Below are 21,135 nucleotides of genomic sequence, written 5' to 3'. Positions count from 1 at the left end.
TTGGCTATAATTGCCGAGGCATCAGTTTCAGTGGTTCATTTCTTGAACATTAGTCCAACAGTCACTTCCTTGAGAGCCACTCCCATCCTGTCCTACTAAAGCAAGACTCAGTAAGCGTTCTACCATCTGGAATCATAGAATCATCCCAGCCAGGGCTTTGTCAAGCCAGGCCTTAAAGACCTGCAAGGAAGGAAATTCCACCACCTCCCTAGGTAACCCATTCCAGTGCTTCACTACCTTCCTAGTGAAAAAGTTTTTCCTAATATCCAACTTAAACCTCCCCCACTGCAACTTGAGACCATTACTGCTTGTTCTGTCATCTGGTACCACTGAAAACAGTCTAGGTCCGTCCTCTTTGGAACCCCCTTTCAGGTAGCTGAAAGCAGCTATCAGATCCCCCCTCATTCTTCTCTTCTGCAGACTAAACAATCCCAGTTCCCTCAACCTCTCCTCATAAGTCATGTGTTCCAGGCCCCTAATCATTTTTGTTGCCCTCCGCTGAACTCTTTCCAATTTTTAACATCCTTCTTGTATTGTGGGACCCAAATCTGGACACAGTCCTCCAGATGAGACCTCACCAATGCTGAATAGAGGGGAATGATCGCGTCCCTCGATCTGCTGGCAATGCTCCTACTTATATAGCCCAAAATGCTGTTAGTCTTCTTGGCAACAAGGGCACACTGTTGACTCATATCCAGCTTCTGATCCACTGTAACCCCTAGGTCCTTTTCTGGAGAACTGCTACCTAGCCACTTGGTCCCTAGTCTGTAGTAGTGCATGGAATTATTGTGCATGGGAAGAGTGCTGCTGATTGAGACTTCATGGATATTGCAGAAGAAGAGACGACCCTCATCACCCTTACCTCAACAATGGTTTAAGATTCCTAAAACTCTAAGATTACTGGTCTATCCCTCCTCTTTCTTATTTCATGTCAAAGATCATCCATAAAGAAAGGTGACCTGTGAAATGGCATTGAGGAGGTGATGTTTTGGAGCTACCATACTGACAACTATGAACATAAGACAATCTTCTTGTCCAACCAAGTCAGAGCTTCATTAACACAAACGTACTCCTGCACAAACTCGTAATGGAACAATAAAATATGTCCTTCATACCAACAGTAGCAAAGGTGAGTCCTGGCCTCCAGCTGAAGGAGGTAATGGTCTGAATATGACAAAGATGTAAACTGCATCCCCCATCACCCAGGCTCAAGACTAGATTGTGGCCAATCTCATAGTGGGTGTGTCTATCTCTACCTATCTATAGTAAATAAGCCTGATTCTTCTCTCACTTATACCAGGTATACACCCATGGGACTACTGACTTCAGTACAGCTACTCCTGCCTTAAGTGAGAGGAGACTCAGGTCTCATGTCTATAAACTGGGGTGTTATACAACACATTAACTGAAGTGTTCAATATAGAGACTGCAGTACACAGTGTAATCATTTATAATGAAACCAAGTTTATAGTGAAGTAAAATAAAAGACACAAATTGCTTTGCAAAATTCTGATGACAGAGCATCCCTTTGATGTTTTACTGTAGAAAAATAACATCTCTAAGTGTGCAACAGTACATTACATGAACACATTGTATATAAATGCAGGTATAAATGTGAATGTACGATTACATATGTACATATTATCATTACCTGATACATATTTTATCTAGCTATTAAGAGAAATCTCACTATCAAAACTACGATTTTTTTTTATTACCTTAAAATATTGCAGTTGTTTCTCAGCAGCCATTGTTCCTTCATTTTCTTGTCTCAGACAGGAATTGAAGATGAAAAGCTCTGTATCTCTCAGCCACCGTTTCAGCTCTTTGATCCTGACCTCCAGCTGCCTTACCAGACTGCCACTTTCAGGTGAGAGCAGGTCACGTGGACCTGACCCACAGTGCCCTGCCACTGTGTCTTGGATCTTCTCTCCTAGGGTTTTCTAATGCATTAGATAAAAAAAAACAAACAACAACAGAAATTAGTCTTATGTACCAAAACATATCACAGATTAGTGAGCAACAAGAACCATCTGTTAGATGATCAGTAATATTTTTTCTAGTTATTACCAATATCAATCAATTTATTTTTTGTAACCTTTATTCTCATTTAGGGCCCAATGTTCTTCTCATTGAAGTCAATGGCAAAACTTTCTTTGACTTCAGTAGGAGGAAGAGCAGGAGCTGGTCCTTATGAAAATAGATTTTTTCCATAACAATTATGGACAAAGAAGACAAAATTGTACTAACTGGATTAACTTTGTAAAGTGATCACCTAGGAACACTTGCCAATTGCTTAAGATAACTAAATAACTTTACCACATAGTAAGGATAGAAAATATTATAAATAATGAGTTAACCTTACCTAAAATCACAAGTTTTTAAGAATGGCCATTGTATATAGTTTTAAACTATGGATTCCTAGGATAAAGTTTTCAAACTTGGATGTCTAAACTTAGAATTGGACCAAAATCTGGCCAAAATGGGTGGCCTGAATTTCAAAGGTGAACACCACCTACAGCTTCCACTGAGATAGGAATTTCAGGTGCTTAGAACTCTGAAATTAGATAATTAAATATGGATTTAAGGGTATGGCTACACTTGCAGCCATACAGCGCTGCCGCGGGAGCGCTCCCACGGCAGCGATTTGAAGTGCGAGTGTGGTCGCGGTGCCAGTGCTGGGAGAGAGCTCTCACAGCGCTGTAGGTACTCCATCTCCCCGTGGGGATTAGCTTGCAGCGAGCCGCGCTCCCAGCGCTGGGGCATTGTTTACACTGGCGCTTTGCAGCGCTGTAACTTGCTGCGCTCAGAGGTGTGTTTTTTCACACCCCTGAGCGAGAAAGTTGCAGCCCTGTAAAGCCTCAGTGTAGCCAAGGCCTTTGTACTTAACTTTAAGCATCAAAAAGTTTAAACATTTTAGCCCAGAGTAAACATTCACCTATGGCCACCAATTAAATTAATTTGCTGTAGCTTTTCCAGACAGCTTTTATAGTAAAAGAAACACTAGCTACGTTTTCAGGAGTGAGCATTATGAGCGTAATCAATGTGCTGAAGAGGCCAAGGATGGATTGTGCAGGCAGACTTAACTTCCCTTTTAGTATTTTAAAAGGCAATCCCTCAACATCACAGTGGAAGCATGTGGTTGCCTGCTTCTATTATGCCAAGCTGTGTTTCATCTAACCTGTAAAAGGCTGTCAGTCCAACACTTATTATAAGCACTAAATCTGTGCTATTGATTGTAGAATTTTGAATAAATACTGACAACCATATCCTATAACCTTTTGAATTTATAATTAGCAGGGTTTAATTGTTGTAACATGAAGATACAGTTTTAAGTGACCCTGTATGCCTGTGTGTGAAAACGTACCATCCTTGTTCAGTGGGACATGATTTATTGTGATGAATTAAGCCTCCAAAAATAAGTTTTACAACACAAATAAAATTAGATTAACAGACATTAATCTACTGTGTAGCATTGTGTAAATAGTATCTTTAGGAGAACTTAACCTGAAAACATGCATTCTTGGCAACACCCTTCTATTTTCATGGTGGAAATATTGATAATTTGAAGACTCTCAGAGGAATTCAGAGTTAGCTATTGTTTTTATGCTGTAACAAAAGTAGCAGCAGGAGGTGAAATCAATGCCCTTGGAGGGTAGGGTCACAAAAAAGAATTTATTGCCACTTTTTTGTTCTGGAACAGTTTGCAGTCATAAATTCTTCATAAACAGAATACTTCAGAGAATGGTCCGTCTTCATAAATATACGACAGAGGACATCAATTTCATTTAATTCACAATTTGTGTCAGCACAGCAGATGCCAATGCCTGCCTTGATAGGGTTGTTTAATATGCAATTGAGACAGAGTAATATTCAGCACAGGGGACAAAATTTCACAGATTAAACTGTACGCACCACTGACATTTCATTCTAATGTATTTCGATTCCACACTGCTCACCTTAGATGAAAGTAATATTAAAAACCATATCCCTCTATTTTACCATTGTTAGAAGTTAAAATCTTTGTCTTTAATTTTTTTCATGCCAATTAAAATGTAATCATGCCAATTAAAACAGTACGCCTAGTGTTGCTAATTTCTGCAGAGGTTTTTATTAAATTAAACAAAACTCTATCCAATTCTGATTATTATACATGAAATTGCATTTAGCAGGAAAACTGCATTTTTTATTTTTCTTGTAAATGCAGAAATTGATACAAAAAGTAATCTAAAATTATATTTTGATTTTAGCATGCTGAGAGATAAAGTTTTTTAATGTATTAAAAAAAGGCGAGGTAGTTTTTTTAATTTACATTTTGAAAACTGATTTTAAGAAGGATTATACATCAGTTGCTTTCAAACTGCCTTTATATTCTATCAAGTGTAACCAGAGGTGTGGTACTGAGTTTGAATTAAACTGATTAAATGTGCTTCAAGTCACAAATGTCCAAGGTTTATAAATAGAATTATTTTTAAACAGTTTAAATACAAATTGGTTGCCATAATTCTTCATTAGTTGAAAAAGCTAGACTGAGCATTTAGTAAATTCTGTCTTTTAAGGATTATAATCCTGCTGTTCAATCATCTAAAAATGAATTTAGAAATGCTGCACATTACTTTTTAAACAAACTACTACTGATAGGACAAACTTAACTTTTTGTGACAATTGACATGTTCATAGACTCAAGTTGTTTGAAACAGCTGAACCACGCAGAAGAAAAAACATGTAAAATTGCTTTTGTATTACTGCACAAGTTAAAATGACATAAGACAGTATCTAAGTTGACTCTGACAAGTTGTGTATTTAGCTTTATTTGCAATATCTTAGAAATACTGTTTTTAAAAGTAAGATAATAGTCTGCAAAATTATGCTGTATAACTGTATTGCTAATATTACACATCTATAATTAATCATTTAAAGTAATTTATAAATTTATCTTACCCTGGATTTGAAGTGAAGGCAATTAACTAGAGAAGTGGATGAAAAAATATAGTTTAACTTCTCCTCTCTCTCTCAGCTGTCTCACAACAATAGAACAATAGTGTCTCCTGCACAGTGCCATCACTAGTCTCTGGGTAACAGAATCACTATATTGCTTTTTTTTGCAAATTCTTGTATCTCACTCTTTGGCTGAGACCCAGCCCATCATAGCGTGAAATGAATTACATGAAACTTTTTTTTTGGCTTTTGTCAAAAGTGAGCTGAATACAGCAGCGTGAAACTTATCCTGGCTGCATTCTTAGATTCAGGTATTCAGTTTTGTGCCAAATTTGCATATTTATTTTTGAGCCATCAATATCACCTGAAATATGTAGTGACAACCCCACTTTTCATCTTAAGGGTATAGTAAATAGTTAAAGAGTAGATGTCTCTAACATGTACCTTCAGAATAAATTCTATTAACATTCACTCAAGCATGACAGTCAGTGTATATCAGATATACTGTATTATAGTTGACTTGGTGCATGCCCATAATACACGGCATATTTTACTTACATTCTTTATGTATTAAAGAACTAAAATTATTAAAGTCAGACAGGTGACAAGCATGGAATAAAAAAAAAGAATCAACAGAAGAAGAAAATACTATTTTTTTAAATAGTATGAGTAGCTTGTTTGAAATGTATGTAGCGAATTGAAAGAGCAAGATATTTGTGCCTCAAATTAGAAATCAGACAGACAGCGTACTTCAACAGACAAAAATGTACACATAACCCACAAACAGTAATAAAAATGCAAATACCCCAAGCAGTTCCCATTTTTCATTAATTGAATCCACTTTTTCAAGGAGATCCTTTGGTAGTAAAACACCACTTTTCTTCAAAGCTTCGACCTTACTAAGCAGTTCCATCTTTTTTGGGTGCCTGATTGACATTTCTACATTATATCTCTAAAATGAGAAGAAAAAGATAACATTACGACAGTAAATTGTTTTCTCTATTAAAATACACCCTTAAAAATCAAAATGCTCAATTGTCATCCTGATCACAGAGTTTCCTTTTTTATATATCAAAACACACAACCTTATTAATGTGTCTTGGAAAGGATTTTTCCATAGGATTTCAGATGCACACTGAGCAGGTGGTTTGTACGGGTGGGGTTTAAATGAGAAAAGTTGGCAACTGATTGCATACAACAAAATTAGACATATCTTCCAACAGTCTCTCATCTAGAACCTGATCTACCTTTGTGTCCCTGAAATCAGGTGTTTTCCTAATTTTATTAAGGTATATTATTCCTATCAGAAATACTGAAGCATGACACTGAAGCTAAGAAAATGAAACAAGTAAATGCCACATTGTTGTAAGCTTCCGGCACAACTATTTTCTCTTGTTTGTCCTATTGGGTTTTGCCTCATATTTGGGTCTTGGGAGGTTGAGAGCTATGAAATTAAGGCATATGACAACATCATATTTTAAGCATGCTAAAAATTATTCATATCTTATTTCAATAAAATTCTAATGATTAGACTTTTGTTGAAGCACTCTTAGAGTAGCACTAAATGGTGGCACAAATAAGAACAGCAACAATGCTCACACTGTTCAAATGCTTCTTCAGCCTACAACTGCTCTTTATTTCCAGTGCGATTATTTACCTTTTTAAAAAGAGGATGGAAAATAAGGATAAAGAGATGTTTAAAAAACATTTTACAAAATTACTTTCAAGTGAATCTCTAAATATTTCAGTTGGCTACTTCTTATATTTTTCACAAAATGACATACAGGCATCTGCATGACATATTGGTAAGTAAATCTCTTTAAAACACATGTTCTGTTAGAGCTAAATTAGTATTATATATGACTGTTACTACAATGATTAATTATGTTTTAGTAGACTGCAGAGTAGTTCAGAAAATACAACATACACTCTTACGTAAAAGCACATTTATTGAAATGGGACTTCTTATATTGCCAAAACTCACACCTTTTATTCAGCGAAGGGAATACAGCACATTTTCCCAAAACAAGTGTTTAGAAAACCTACATAAATTATGCAAAGCTATTAGCAAACTGCATCCTCAAGATTAAGCTTTCTTTGCATTAAAGTCAGCCAAGACAGCTCCTACAGTAGCTCTTACCCAAAATGTTAATATCTGGGCTAAGTATAACAAAATTAAACTAGAATAAAGAATGTTTAAGACATGGGTGCTTTTGCCAGATCCAAGAACATGTACTGTAGCAAAACAAAGCAAAAAACAATTGGAGGCAGCTTAAAGAAAATAAGAAATGTGTGAAATCACTGTTTCAGCTAATAGGTCCTCAGCATTTCCATGCATATGTTTGCATATTGTTAGTTTCATATTTTAATCTTCCATTTACACAACACATGCACATCATTTGTATTATGTAAACTTCACAAAATATTAGTCATTTGTGGATCACAGAGCAAAATCTTTTAAATGAGGAGATTTAAAGCATTTCACATTATTAATGAACACTGATCAGGTGTCTGTGTATCCAAAATTGCATGAATATTCATAGTAAATATCAAGGAATTGTTTAAAATTTATAAAGAACTTGTCTTCTGATAGGTGGAAAATAGACTGTGCTTTCTAAAAATGCGTGATAACAGGAGACAATCAGGTTTTGCATTGAGGAACTGCATCAGCCCACAGATAATCCAGTTTCATTGGACTAAAATGTTCAACAAGTATGCTTCTTGGCCCTATATTATTGCCTTTTCAGCTAGAATGGTGACTAGAGGAGATTACAATCTGCTTTTTGTAATCTGATTTCTGTTTAACGATGATATAGCTGAAAAGGATTTGCATAATTATTTCCATAAGTAAACGTAATATCAAGGGGAATCCATAGTCGATTACAGATAGGCACTGAAATCCAGTTTAGCTAGGTACTGCAATCCAGTACACATTACTCTCTCTCTTTTTCCAAGCAAATTAATAGACTGAGGGAGTCCTCTAGCTGTGTGACACTGGTGCGGGCTCTGGTTAGTTAACACTTTTCACCTGTGATTGACTGATTTGGTTTTTGTTGCCTGAACTAGATTTTGGTTATGCTCTTGAGTAGTATAAAATCAATGACAAAACAATACAGGTTGCATATGTTTCATAACAATAATGTTCATGTTAACATAAAAACTAAGACATTTCACTTAATTTTGGACTAGATAAAATAATTCTGTAACGTAGCATAGAATGAATAGTTTCTGTGACAGATGTTATAAAAGGTTATTACATTAAAAAATAGATAAGCTAGACTTTATGTATGCTTTCTGTCTTTGTCACCATGTAACCTACTGTATATAAAGCATGACGAAAGATGATTGATAGAGAATGCATTATACAGTAACAATAAAAGATGAAAGAATTCACTTAATTGTTAGATGTATTGGTATGTGAGTGAAAGTCAGTATTGTTTCACTTATGAAAATTAAAGTGAAGTGTTTATTTTAATTTAAGGAAAGAGCTTAATGTACAGCAGGTACACTTTAGGGACTGATAGCACTAGATGCTATTGCCAATGCTTTTTTTTTTATCCATTAAACACCTACACTCTAAGCAGTTGCATGGCAAAATTAGCTACCAGCTCTATCAGTGCTGCACAACCCTAGTCAAGGAGGACTACTTTATCCTGTGGTGAGAAGATAATTTAATCTTCATATTCATTCTATCCGTGGCATTAAGTGAGCAAAGGCTGCTCCATTGTGACAGTCTGTGAATGCTATGATATAGATTACTATTCTATAGCCAAAAATGAGATTAAGAAAGTTAAAGTCACAGGATTTCTACAGTGGCTGCAATAAATAAATGACTAATATTTAATTTTCCACAGCACTTGCCCCACCAAACTTTAAAAAAATACACACTGAAATACTGTCAAGTACTTACAGCATGATTAGCTGTGTGTATGTGTGCATGCATGGCTGATTTTGTGTTAATGAATCCACCCAGTAGAAATAAGAAGCATTGGTATCTACATTAAAGAATTTTGATTCTTTTTCCTCCCCTCCATTTGAACATTTTTTGTCAAAAAAAAAAAGGAGTTTTGAAAAAATCACTAAAGAGTTTATCCATTAAGATGCTTGGCAAATTCATATTAGGTGGCTCCTTTTTTTATACCAAAAGTACTTGAATTCCAAAACAGAGGAAGTAAAAACACGATTTCTGTCAGAAAGAAATATTCTATGAAATCTAGCAAGGCTTGACTGAGGACCCCTCCCCCTTTTTGACACTTATGCGAAGGGATACTTTATATGTATCTATATCTATAGATATATATAAAAATAATTGTGTTTGTGTGTGGAAAATCACACCCGAAAATTCTGCCCAAATGGAGACTGGAACAATGCCTTGTAACAGTGTTAATTGTCACCATGGAAACCAGAAGAATAAGCCATTTTGAAACTGGTATAGAAGGCACACATTGAGCAACTCAAGCATTTTTCAGCCTCCCTCAGTGTTAAGGAACAAGATGCCTAGTCACTGAGAGGTCAGAGAAAGAAATCATCATGAAAGGTTTGTAGATGTGCACTGTCTGGTAAATAATAAAAAAAAATCTGTACACCGTTAACAACGCTGTAAGACTGCACACTGAATCTTTCAGAAAGAGAAACATCACAAAAAGATGATCAGGGCTGGGGTACAGATTCCACCCCTACAGCAAAACTTTAGGGCAATATTATGCGAACCTTGCCCCTAAAGCTCCCTGGGAATTCTGTTGTTGTAATAAAACTTCAGAAGAGGAAAGAAAAAAGGCTGCATGATGGAATTCAAAATAATGCTCTAAAAGCACACAGAGAGATTAAGACATCCATTGTAAGACTTTTGTATGGTGCTTCTGTTGGTTATAGTGAAAAGAGACTAGACATACTGAACACACAGTGGAGCTATGGCTACGAAGTACAGAAGAATTAAACCAGTGAAATTTCTCAGTTATTGGAATAAGGTTACACAATTTGTAGATCTTCTACAGTCCATCATTCATATTCTCCAAAATGCAACTTTAACTTTCTTTTAATGACATGACCTAGTATATGACTGAGATTAAGATTAAGTGATCTGCTATTTTATTTGTACCTGAATTATATTTTACAAGTTTATAAAACTGCAGTGATGTAGTGGCTGCAGATACACACACATACATATACATAAATGGTGCATATATGTACATACATTCATTGTTTTCATGCATGCAAAAAAGTTGTATACAGTCTATGTCAGTACATGTAAAAATGCTTTGTGGACACAATCACTAAAATATACATGAAATTTACTTGCATATCTGTATATTCATACAGATATGTGTCTGTCTATCATCTCTCTGCACACACTCACATTGTGCTTTCTGGATAATGTTTGCACTCTTCATGCTAGGCTTCATGGTGGCCCCTTAGGAAACCCCATGCCTAATGCCATTCAGTGATGAACAAAGACTCTTTTTATTCTAAAGTCCAGGGTCCAAAGCTCAGCTGTATACAAGCAAAGTGAAGGAATCTGCTAGAGGCCAGCCTACCCTTCACAACAGCTCTTAATGCTTCCACCTTTTGTCATAATATCAATGTGGGACATTTACAAACTGTCCAGAAGCTTGGTTATATTTCATATGCAACCATTACAACTAGAACCTCTGGACAACATTCAAGACCTCGGTTGAGTGTCCTGTCCAGACAAACAGCAGTCGTTATTCCTTGCAAACTGCTTATGTTTTACTATTAGCAATTTATGGCAAATAATTGCACAGGGAAATTATAAAGACTCCTACAATTGTCCTTGTAAATTAATAATAGGTTTTCTTGATTGGGATAAATTTGCTGCTGAGCCTTTGGAAAAATTAAAAAGTGCAATGTCATTTAAAATTGCCAGAACTCTCACAGCAAATTACATCTGAGGTTAAGAATCAGTTTTTTCTCTTCTAGCTTATTTCATTTCCATGATCTGGAAATCATATTACATTGGCCATGTATTGTTAATTGGACATAGATTGCATTATCTTTAATATAAATCAAACTACAAATATTAAAATGAATTGCAAATTCTCTAATAGAAGATCATAAAACAATTTTTTTAAAGTCTCTCCCATTAATAATTTAATTCCAATTATATCACTCAGAAAACTCAAGGAGGAAACTGGTAACTTATTTCCATTCACTCTTCTTTTTATATAAAATAAATAATAAATATGCACATTGTGTCTATTTATAAATAGACAGACACAAAACGAATCTTAATACTTCAGTTCTGAGTAATCCCCCTCCTCTGAAAACAGAAACAAAACCAAAACAAACACCCTGCATTTTTTGTTTACAAAAATAGGAAATCTGGATTTTACTTCAGTTTTTCACATTCATCTTTTCAGCAGCAAGCAAAGAGAAGGCTTAGTAACTTTGTGAACTACATTTTGCCCACAATAAAAAAATATGCAATTGGTACCCATTGTTCTGCTTTTCTGAAGGAAGGTGATCCCAACCATTTAAATTTTACTATAAATGTAATATATTTTTGAATACTTTGCATGCCCTTTAATGAGTTTATATTAAATATTTAATACTGTTTAGGGCATATCCACTACCACCAAAAACAGTTATATTCCCAGCAGTCCCACTGTTTCAGGCAGAGGGCTTGATTGATCCTCCTAACCTGAATTGAGTAGAATGAAAAGCAGCAGTTGGAAAATAGCTGCAATCATTTAATGCAGATGACCTCTGACAGGCTCACAGCTCTTCTATCTGAACAGAAATTTGCATGGGGTCTCTGTGCAGAGGAACAATGTAACCTAAATGGTAGACAATCTTTATTCTAATGAAGTGGGTGTCAAGGTCAATGTAAAACTGCAATGATAAATGGTGCACCACTAGGCAAGAGAAGTTGCATAGGCACTGTAGTGTTTTCACATTAATTGAAGGTTGAAATGCACTGAGTGAAAGTACAAGATTCTTTTCACCATAATGTGTTAATGCACAAATGTTTAAATGTTTTCTTCAAGCCTCTAGCCTGTTGACACAAATCTTTCGGGGTGGTGGGGGGAGGAGAAGTTGTCCAATAACCAGAAAAATAGAAGATTTTATTAGGTTGTCCTATTTCTAGAATCCCTAACAACTTCAACGATCTACTCAGAGTGCCAAAAGAATAACAAGTCTCCAGACACCTAATGTAATTCCCATGATCCTTTTCCTATTTAGGAGATCTGTCTTTAATTAGTTCCAAACAAGCAACCCTTTAGACAACTCTTCATTAGATACCATTCCCAGTGAACTAACTATAAGAAAAAAAAGTCATGCTCCAATATTATTATTTCCTAGGTTTTAAGTTTTCTTTTTAGTATACCGTTAACATCGCCAGGTGTACTTTGTTCTGAATAAGAATTAGACCAGTAAAACTGGGTTTTGTAATGCAAAGAGTTGTGTGTCTAGAGTGGGGACTGAACTACAATCAGTTTTTGTGGCTTTGTCAAAATTGCAATACAGCTATAATTATGGCACTTCATCAGTCGATCAAGTAATTTGTAGAAGGCAGTACATTTTGTCTTATAAAAATGAGGAGGACAGTAAGCTGCTTTTAAAATCCTGAGCTGCTTAAGCCTGTTAAGGGTATATTGTTTGCTAATACTCTCATTAGCAGCCAAGCATTTTAACTTCATCAATTAAACAGGAAATGGTGTTGCACCATTAGTTTCACAAATGCTAAACTACAGATAGGAGTATTTTGCTAACAATTTTAGAAAATATATTTCCAACTGTAAGTTACAAAATGAATTGCCAAACTGTTTTTGTGAATATACATATACACAATCTGTGTGTGTGTGCGTGTGTTGAAAGTCACAGTTATGTTTCTGAAGGTAATCAGTTTTATAAGAACTTGCACGCATGCACAAGCACTCACACAGGCATGCGCACGCACACACACACACACACACACACACACACAAATTGTTAGGTCCCACAGAGGTTGAATTTAGAGACTTACTCACTTCTTCACGCTAGTGAGCATTTACTCATATAAGTAGTCCCCCACTGAAGTCAGTAAGGCTACTCCTGTGAGTAACTAACTGCTCAGCAGCATGATTAATGGATTCACAATCTAGTCCATAGATTGTGAATATTTCTCAATCTTCAGAATACTAAGATCTCCTGTACAAATAGATTTTAACAATACAATTACAGTTACTAGACAAGAAGCTATAGCCTGTCACTAATTAAAGTATCTGCAGCACTTTCAGTAACTGGAAGACTGGTAATGGAATTTACTGTACAATGCCAATGCTATTTTACAGCTTTGATGTGAAAGAGAATTTTCCATACAGAAATTAGTTTTCCTGATATTGTAATTCAGAGAATAAACTCCAATGGAAAAAAAAAAAGTATAGTGAAAGAAAAAATCTTACTGATGAAACTGTTTAAAAAACTGTACAGCTTCATCTGTGTGTGATTTGTCAGGTCTGAAGCTTTGACGTGCCCAAGGGGCAGACCCCAGCGGGGAGTAGGCTGCAGAGCTAAATAGCTGTGAAAGAAGTCTTAATGTAGGATGGAATTCAAACTAACCTTGACATGACCTCAGGAAAAATATGCAAAAAGTAAAATGAATGCACTCTGCAAGATACATCCTAATTTTGTGGCCAAGCTGGTTAGTTTCACAAACATAACTAGGACTTTAAAAGAAAAATAAAATATAAGAAAAAAAGGGAAACTTAGGAATTCAGAGTAAAAACTTAAGCAGGCATGATGTATTATTGTGGAGGCATGTGAACCATTTGGAAACAATCCAAATAAAAACCAACACTGAACAATATTGTTGTCAGCCTGTCTATTCAGGAAAATTGTTTTTTTAGGTTGAATATAAATGACACAAAGCCAAGATTACATCATTGCATTACAAAGTCTGTTGTGGCTTTTAGCTGAACAAGCCCCATGGATCTATTGGTTGATAGCAGTAATTCAGTAAGGAGGTTTTAATTCCCCCTGGCCCCCGCAGCTTCATTACTATAAATATAGAGAATTTTTGTTTAAAACATGAATGGCTTTTTAAAAAAACCTGCATACTGATTTTGGTCTGGTCTGATACAAACAATAACATTTTAGCAGATACATTAAACCTTGATTTAGCTTTATTATACATTTTGCCTATCTTGTTCGGTGTTCAGTTAAGCAGGAAGACATCCACCCTACTACAGCAGCCAAGAACTGGCTAATTCACTAGATATATGGAAATTTTAATTGAGTGTCAACTTGTGTTGAAATTCAATCCCATTACCTTCCAGAATGCAATTTTGTAGCAATATCAGTTATTTACTACACTATTAATCAGATTTTAAACATAATTAAATTCCTAAGAACATATAGCCAAAACACCATACTTTGAATTCCTACATCCAGGGTAATCAGGGTATGAGATTCCACTAGATGCATACATGTATGGCCCATCTACAAAGCCAAATAAACCATGTCAGAAGATTGTGTTAAAACACAGTTCCATAATATAGTAATAACACTTTTCCACCCATTAGTACAGGAAAGATCAAACAGTGTTATAATACTATTGGTGCATTTCCAGTCATAACATAGTCATCAAAGCTGGTAAATTTGACTGTTTAGACAGGCCCTTTGGGTGGATCTACAGGGAGGAATTTGTGAAATTCTCTCTCTGTTGCTAGCACCTTAGCACCAGTGCTAGCACCACTGTCAACTGGCTACCGAAATTTTTCCTACTGTTTTTTTTCACCATAGCTCAGTCTTCCACTATTGTGTAGATGAGGTCTAGGGATCCATATGAACATGGAGTGTGTTTATTGTGTCATGGGTCTGTGTTATGACTGGAAATGCATCAACTGTATTATAACACTGTTAACAGGTAGGACTAAAGATTGTTATAACTCTGTTATGGAACTGTGTGCAGCAGTTTCTAAACCAGTTCTCAATTTAAAATTATTTAGTGGCATGAAGAAGTTTTTCTGTAAGAGAAATAAGAAAACCAGTGAGCTCCTCAGGACTTTGGATTAACAGGTATATATCCTCACTGGAATAATTTCAGAGTCAGGGCATGCCGAACTCATTGCATGATTAATGTTCAGCCCATCAGTGACAGGAAACCTACTTCGCTGTGAAGAAATGTTTAGGCCCGGGAGCACAAAGTTCAAGAAGCAACTGTTACATACTGGATGCTCAAAACCACTAGTCAAAGAAAGACTTAAAATAGTGTATCTCTAACCAAATCTGGCAGAGCCCTATACTTACATATAAAAAGATGCCAATATAACATGAGGGGGTTTGACAGAAACCCACAAAGAAAGAAAATTATGAACTGAGGATCTCACTTCATCCTCTGTTCATCCGGCTTTGCCTAGGTTTTGCGGCAGATATGATACACAGATCAAACCTTCCCTAAAAGCACCAAAGAGTTAATTACAAATTAATATACTTTTGTCATGCTGCATCACAACCATTTTTGATTTTGATACAGATGTTCTTGTGTAGTTAATTCCCTTTGTATTTTTCATGGACAGAATTTCCTGAAGTCTTTACTCTATCTTTACTCAGGAGGTCACTACGTGTTTTGAACGAGTAAGGACAGATTAAAAATAGAGGGATGGATTACCCTCTCCTGTGGTAAAACACACAAGTGTGAGTTAAGGGAACTCTCTGTGTACTTCCTCTCCCAGAGTTGCTCCCACACTGTTCCTTGGAGTGGGGAGGAAGGTTTTCTCTACTGCAGAATGAGCTGAGGCTCCAAATCTGTACTTTCCCCAGATATATGTAAGGGTCTTGAAGTAGCCACAGGAGACCAGGAAAATCCATGAAAGTGTTCTGTGTTCATGGTGGCTTCCAGGGCTGGATTTAGGGGCAGGTGACTCAGGGGCTCGGTTTGAGGACACCAAGCTCAGGATGCTGTGAAGTACTCAAGTTTAACAAATGGAGAGGGGGACACCATTTGGTTTAGGGATGACGCTATTGGTTTCCTCCTCCCACCACTTAATGGCAGCATAGCTCCAATGAAATCATGCTATTATGAACAGTTTCTGGTTACAGCTCTTCTGGAGAACAGTGGGGAAAGAAATAAAGCATTGGGCTGTATTACCATTCTTGGAATCTTTGCAGGCCAATCAGTGATAACGTGCATCCCACCAGCCCTATCTCTGTCACTATCCAAAGAAAGGCTCTTTATTCGGCCTGCTGCGTCCTACCCTTTCTGCCCATGTGGATACTGACCATATGAGTTGGTCTGGGGTGACAGTATCATGGCAGTGTCTGAACTCTCCTGTATGGGAGAATTGAAATCCACTTTACATGTTCCCTATGTTCACAGATCTTGGGGAGCCAACTGGACTGTAAGTGAGGATTTCTAGACTTGGTCCAATGTTGATATAAAAAAGCTCTTCCTTTATTATAAACCCACCTTCCTGCTGCCTCCAAACTAAATAAAGGCTAATAGTTTCAGTACTGTGCTCCGGTTTGCTTCTTGTGTTATGTCAAGTGTTGGCACACCTCAGTGGATCCACAGTGCTTGCAAATGCGTCTTCAGTGAATATATATGGCTCATCGGCATAATGCAGCATAACTTCACTAACTGTAATGTCATCATGATGTACCATTTCAATGCTGTTTTAATACCACATCAATTCATGCTTACAATGTTATGTAATTAATATGTAATATCCTGGTATACAGTACACATTGAAAATGTTTTGAAATGTAATACCTAGTAGCCACTTTTCCAATACAAATCAGGGGTGTCGTTAACAAAAATTCTTAAACACTTAAAAATGTCATCATTTGCATCAGTAAAGTGCATATTGTGGGTTAATGTACTAATAAGTATGTTAAAAACGTGATTTAAAAATGGTTAAAAGGTCAAAATTTGGTTTTTTCACCTTTTTATATAAATCATAGTTTAATTGTTTTCAATCATTTTTGATATGAAAAGAAAAAAAATTCTCCTGGGTTTAGACTTTATTTTTATGGTCAAATTACAAGCGTCTTAAAAAAGGTCACATTTATATTGGAAATGCTGATGTAGCCTAAAGTATGGTTGCGTGTATGGTACAGCAGGAACTATTTTAAAAAATATTCTTAGCATCAGGAGAATCTAAATTTGCTTAAATCTGGACTTTTTTTTTTTTTTTTTTTTACAATGGCAAGTAATGATAACAACATGCAGAAATGTAAAGGCTAAGTGTACAGTGTCAAAATAGATTGAATCTCTCTAAAAACTGGAAATTCAGGCTATTTAAACATAATCCAGATGTTTGGCTTTTATTCACATTTCAAGGAGGAGGAAACTTATATGAAACAAAATTCATACATGCACATTTCATTAGTGCCATTTCTATCACTGAATTAAAAGTTCTTCCATGTGCTTTCTCAAATTAGATAATGGTTTAAATTAATTAAAGGAGTTGCCTATAAATTGTTCACCTCGCAAATGTTATTGAATTGTTTTCATATGGGAAAAAATATTTAACTCTTGTGTTAAAAATTCTGATAATCATTTTCTTCTTAATGCTATCAAGTGTAATAGATGGTGGAACATCTCATTCTAAACAAACTACATGAACCAGGATAAGTAGGCACTCAGGACCAATGACTCTCTTAATGCAGTAGCAGGTATGTATTTTCAGACAGATACATCCTGATGGAATTATGAACACTTTGGTATAGATGCATTCCCTCCTCATTGATAATTAAGAGGGTCACATAACTCTAGATTTTTGAAGAGTTATTGTAGCTATGGTGGTCCCAAGATATGAGAGAGCCAAGGTGGATGAGGTAATATCTTTTACGGGACCTGAAGAACAGCTTTGTGGAACTTGAAATCTTGTCGCTTTCAAAAAGAGATGTTGGTCCAATAAAAGATACTACATCATCCACCTTGTCTCACGCAATTTTTTAAAAACTATTTAGGTGTTGCTGCCCTCAGCACTGCAATGTTTAACTCAGGGTTTCTCAGACTTTATTGCACCGTGACCCCCTTCTGACAACAAAAGTTACTACAAGACCCTGGGAAGGGGGACCAAAGCCCGAACCCCACCACCCCAGGCAGGGAGTCCAAAGCCAATGCCCAAGCCCCTCACACCCTGGGGGAGTGCCGAAGCTTGAGGGCTTCAGCCCTGGGTGGTGGGGCTCGGACTTTGGTTTCAGTCCCAGCCCCAGCCCCAGCAAATCTAACACCAGCCCTAGCAACCTGGTTAAAACGGGTCACCACCCATTTTGGGATCCTGACCCACAGTTTGAGAACTGCTGGTCTAAAAGCTTTACCACCCTAAATCTCATTGTTAAAAGTAATTTAGGACCTTAGGAGCTAAATCCCCATTGAAAGCCAAAGGGATTTAGGCATAAGTGACTAAATCATTTTGAAAATTAGATGTAGGCTCCTAAAGCAGTTAGGCATTGCAATACCGAATGCAGCAACACTTAAAACCTTTAAAAATCTGGGACATAAGCAATTTTTTTACTCAAGGTGAGCTAATGCGGGGGTGGGCAGAATGTGACTTCCATGACATGTTCTGTTTTTAGAAGACTAACCAGTAGTATCTTATTTGCAATACCGAACATTAGTTAAGGAGTGGTAGTAGTATGGCCATTGTCTCTATAAAATACACCATCCACAATAAATTGCAAAATTCTTGTAACCTTCAGTGTCTTAGAAAATGAGATTCAGGATCCACTTCTTACTAATATCACTCATGGACTAGATGACCTCTCGAGGTCCCTTCCAGTCCTATGACTGATTCAATAATAAAGCGGTATCAGCTCCTCAAGGTAGGCAAGTTAGACAAAACTTAAGAAAAACGAAATTAGGTAGAAATGCCCTTTATGTAGAATGGGCAAAACAAAGGAGAAAAAAAGGAGGAAAATGTTTGGATTTTGGTTCCTACCCTCACTGTTAAAAATGTATGCCTTATTCCAGTTTGAATTTGTCTAGCTTCAGTTTCCAGCTGTTTTATGTTGTTATACTTTTGCCTATGGCTTAAACCGTTGTGGTTGGAAACCCTACAGAACATAGTGTTATTGCAGGAATTTGACATGAAGCCAAACATTCGGTGGACTCAGTTGAGTTTTGTTTTGAGTGTCTGGGCTTGTCAACTCATGTGAGCCAAAATGGTCACACAAAAGCCTATGATCCTCAAGTGTCCACATTTTGTACAACTCTACAGCATGATTCTCTAACGCACCTAAATAGAGCTTAGGGGCAGTGGTGAGCAGAGCTAATGGGGTACCGGTCACAGTTCTCTGATTCTCAGCCACCACCTGTGGCATAAACTGAAGCTGCATGAGAGCAGCTTTAACTTCCACCATCCCATTTCCTTGCCTTCTCTTGCCATATCCCTCCACCCTACTTCTGGCATTTTCCCTACCTTCCGTTATGCTGGGAGGAGGTAGTGGAGATTGGTGGCAGTGGTAAAGATTCCCCCTACATGAAGGCAATTCTCCAGTGCAGATCTCTGGCCACTTTAGGTTCACTTTGTGAGCTTTCAATGTTTGTCACAAAGTGAGGCTGGCAGACAAGTGACTCTGGGCCCCTAATGTTTCCAGTCCCTCTGCCACATGTCAGCTGTGTCCATGTTGGCCACACAGTGTTGTAGCTACACTTTCCTATTTGCAGGTAATGAATGATAATTCCATATTCTGACTGGTTTGCATTTTAATTTTTGAAATTTACATAAAGAAATGGAAAAAGGTATATATTAAAATTTGGAGTTGGTATTTTATCTTTAAGAAGGTCAGAAATGCACGAAGGTGCCAAAATTCTTTTGAAAACAACCTTTTGATAGGAAAAGTCAGGACAGAAAGGCTTGCAGTCAAATATTCTGAAGTGAATTCAGGGAAGTCTGAATCTCCTTCAACCATACAGATTTCTAGGGAAGAAGGCTCAGAAGGGAATATGGAATTACAGTGATTACTTGTAATTGAATTTCCTAGGAAAGATTTAGAATATAAATATGAACTTGTCCTTTACTGGCATCCCTTGAAGACCATTTTGGTGCTGCTTTTATGGACAGCTAACGCCTATAGTCATACATGTCATCAGAGCTAGTGTGACAGCTCAAATACGAACCTGTAAGTTATAGGTACTGTACAACAAGCTGTAGATTGGAAGCAAGTTGTCTGATATCAACAATCAATCAACTTTCAACGGATATTCTACTCAGTGATGTTTCTCTGTTACTCTATGCTGGGTATCTAGTTATTCTATATGGAGAAGGGAAAAGAAAGCTTTAAGGGACAAAGGGGACCACATAGTTCCTCTAATTTATTACTCACATCTTTCAAAATGGACATTTTGTTAAAAACATCAGGAAAAATAAGAAACTTCTATTATTAAGATGATACATCCTTCCTGAATAGTTATTACATTGTGCTGATGTCTGAGTAAAGTTGCTTTTTTTAACCATCATTAAGTTTCCTTTCTAGGTCAACAACCATTTTACACTTATTAATTATACTAAAGGAAAACAACAGAGTTCTTAGTATTTTTGAATTTACTAGAGTATTTTGGTCAAATCTACAATCTATAATTTAGATTCTTCCACTAATTGTTATAGTACATTGCTATATAACTTAAGTTTAAATAAATTTAAGCAATGGATACATATTTCAGAATGGCTCAGAGTAACTTTATACACTGACAGTCTACACTAGCACTACATTAACCCTATTAAATGTAATTCTTCCAGCTCATTGATGATTGACATTAGATACTGACATTTGAAGAATTGCCTTTATATTGATTTTATTCTTTGCCTCTTTAATAATGTGTTGAAGAAACAGCAGTGATAGAAGTTAACTGTCCTTTGGTAAATCCATTAAGCACTTAAGAAAAAGGTTTGAATATTTAAGCCATGCAAAAAAACTTTAAGGACATTACATGTTTTTAATTTTGCAATCGTTCACAGTAAATGCTGAAAAGTCCCATTAGTGTGAATACATTTACATTTGCTCAGTAGAACATAAAATGCAGAGTTAACAAATTTCACACTGTCACATCCACAATACAATGCCATATAACAAAAGAAGTTTTAATAAATATTGTTATGTGCATTTCTCAAGACCTGAGCCAGGATGTACAATGCACAATACAGTGTGGTAGGCCACCTGGTGGCCAAATGAACTAATTAGACATTTAAAAGAGAAAAAAGCAGACATTTGTGGAAAATAGCTTTAAGTAAAGGAACAAAAACCCAAAGA

At 36.4% G+C, this 21,135-nt stretch overlaps 1 protein-coding gene across 3 annotated transcripts in view; it reads right to left on the bottom strand.

Moving 5' to 3' along the window:
* The window catches only part of AKAP6 (A-kinase anchoring protein 6), a 383,693-nt gene that overhangs the window by 53,977 nt on the left and 308,581 nt on the right, over positions 1-21,135 (bottom strand). For all 3 annotated transcript variants that reach the window (XM_050953827.1, XM_050953825.1, XM_050953828.1), the window contains exons 10-11: positions 5,744-5,890; positions 1,719-1,943 (exon numbers count right to left, since the gene is read on the bottom strand). In XM_050953827.1, coding sequence (XP_050809784.1) covers positions 1,719-1,943; positions 5,744-5,890 — 372 coding nt within the window. The remainder of the gene's footprint in view (positions 1-1,718; positions 1,944-5,743; positions 5,891-21,135) is intronic.

The sequence above is a fragment of the Gopherus flavomarginatus genome, chromosome 5, assembly GCF_025201925.1.
Source record: "Gopherus flavomarginatus isolate rGopFla2 chromosome 5, rGopFla2.mat.asm, whole genome shotgun sequence".
Taxonomy (NCBI): Eukaryota; Metazoa; Chordata; order Testudines; family Testudinidae; genus Gopherus; species Gopherus flavomarginatus.
This window is presented reverse-complemented; position numbering and strand designations above follow the sequence as displayed.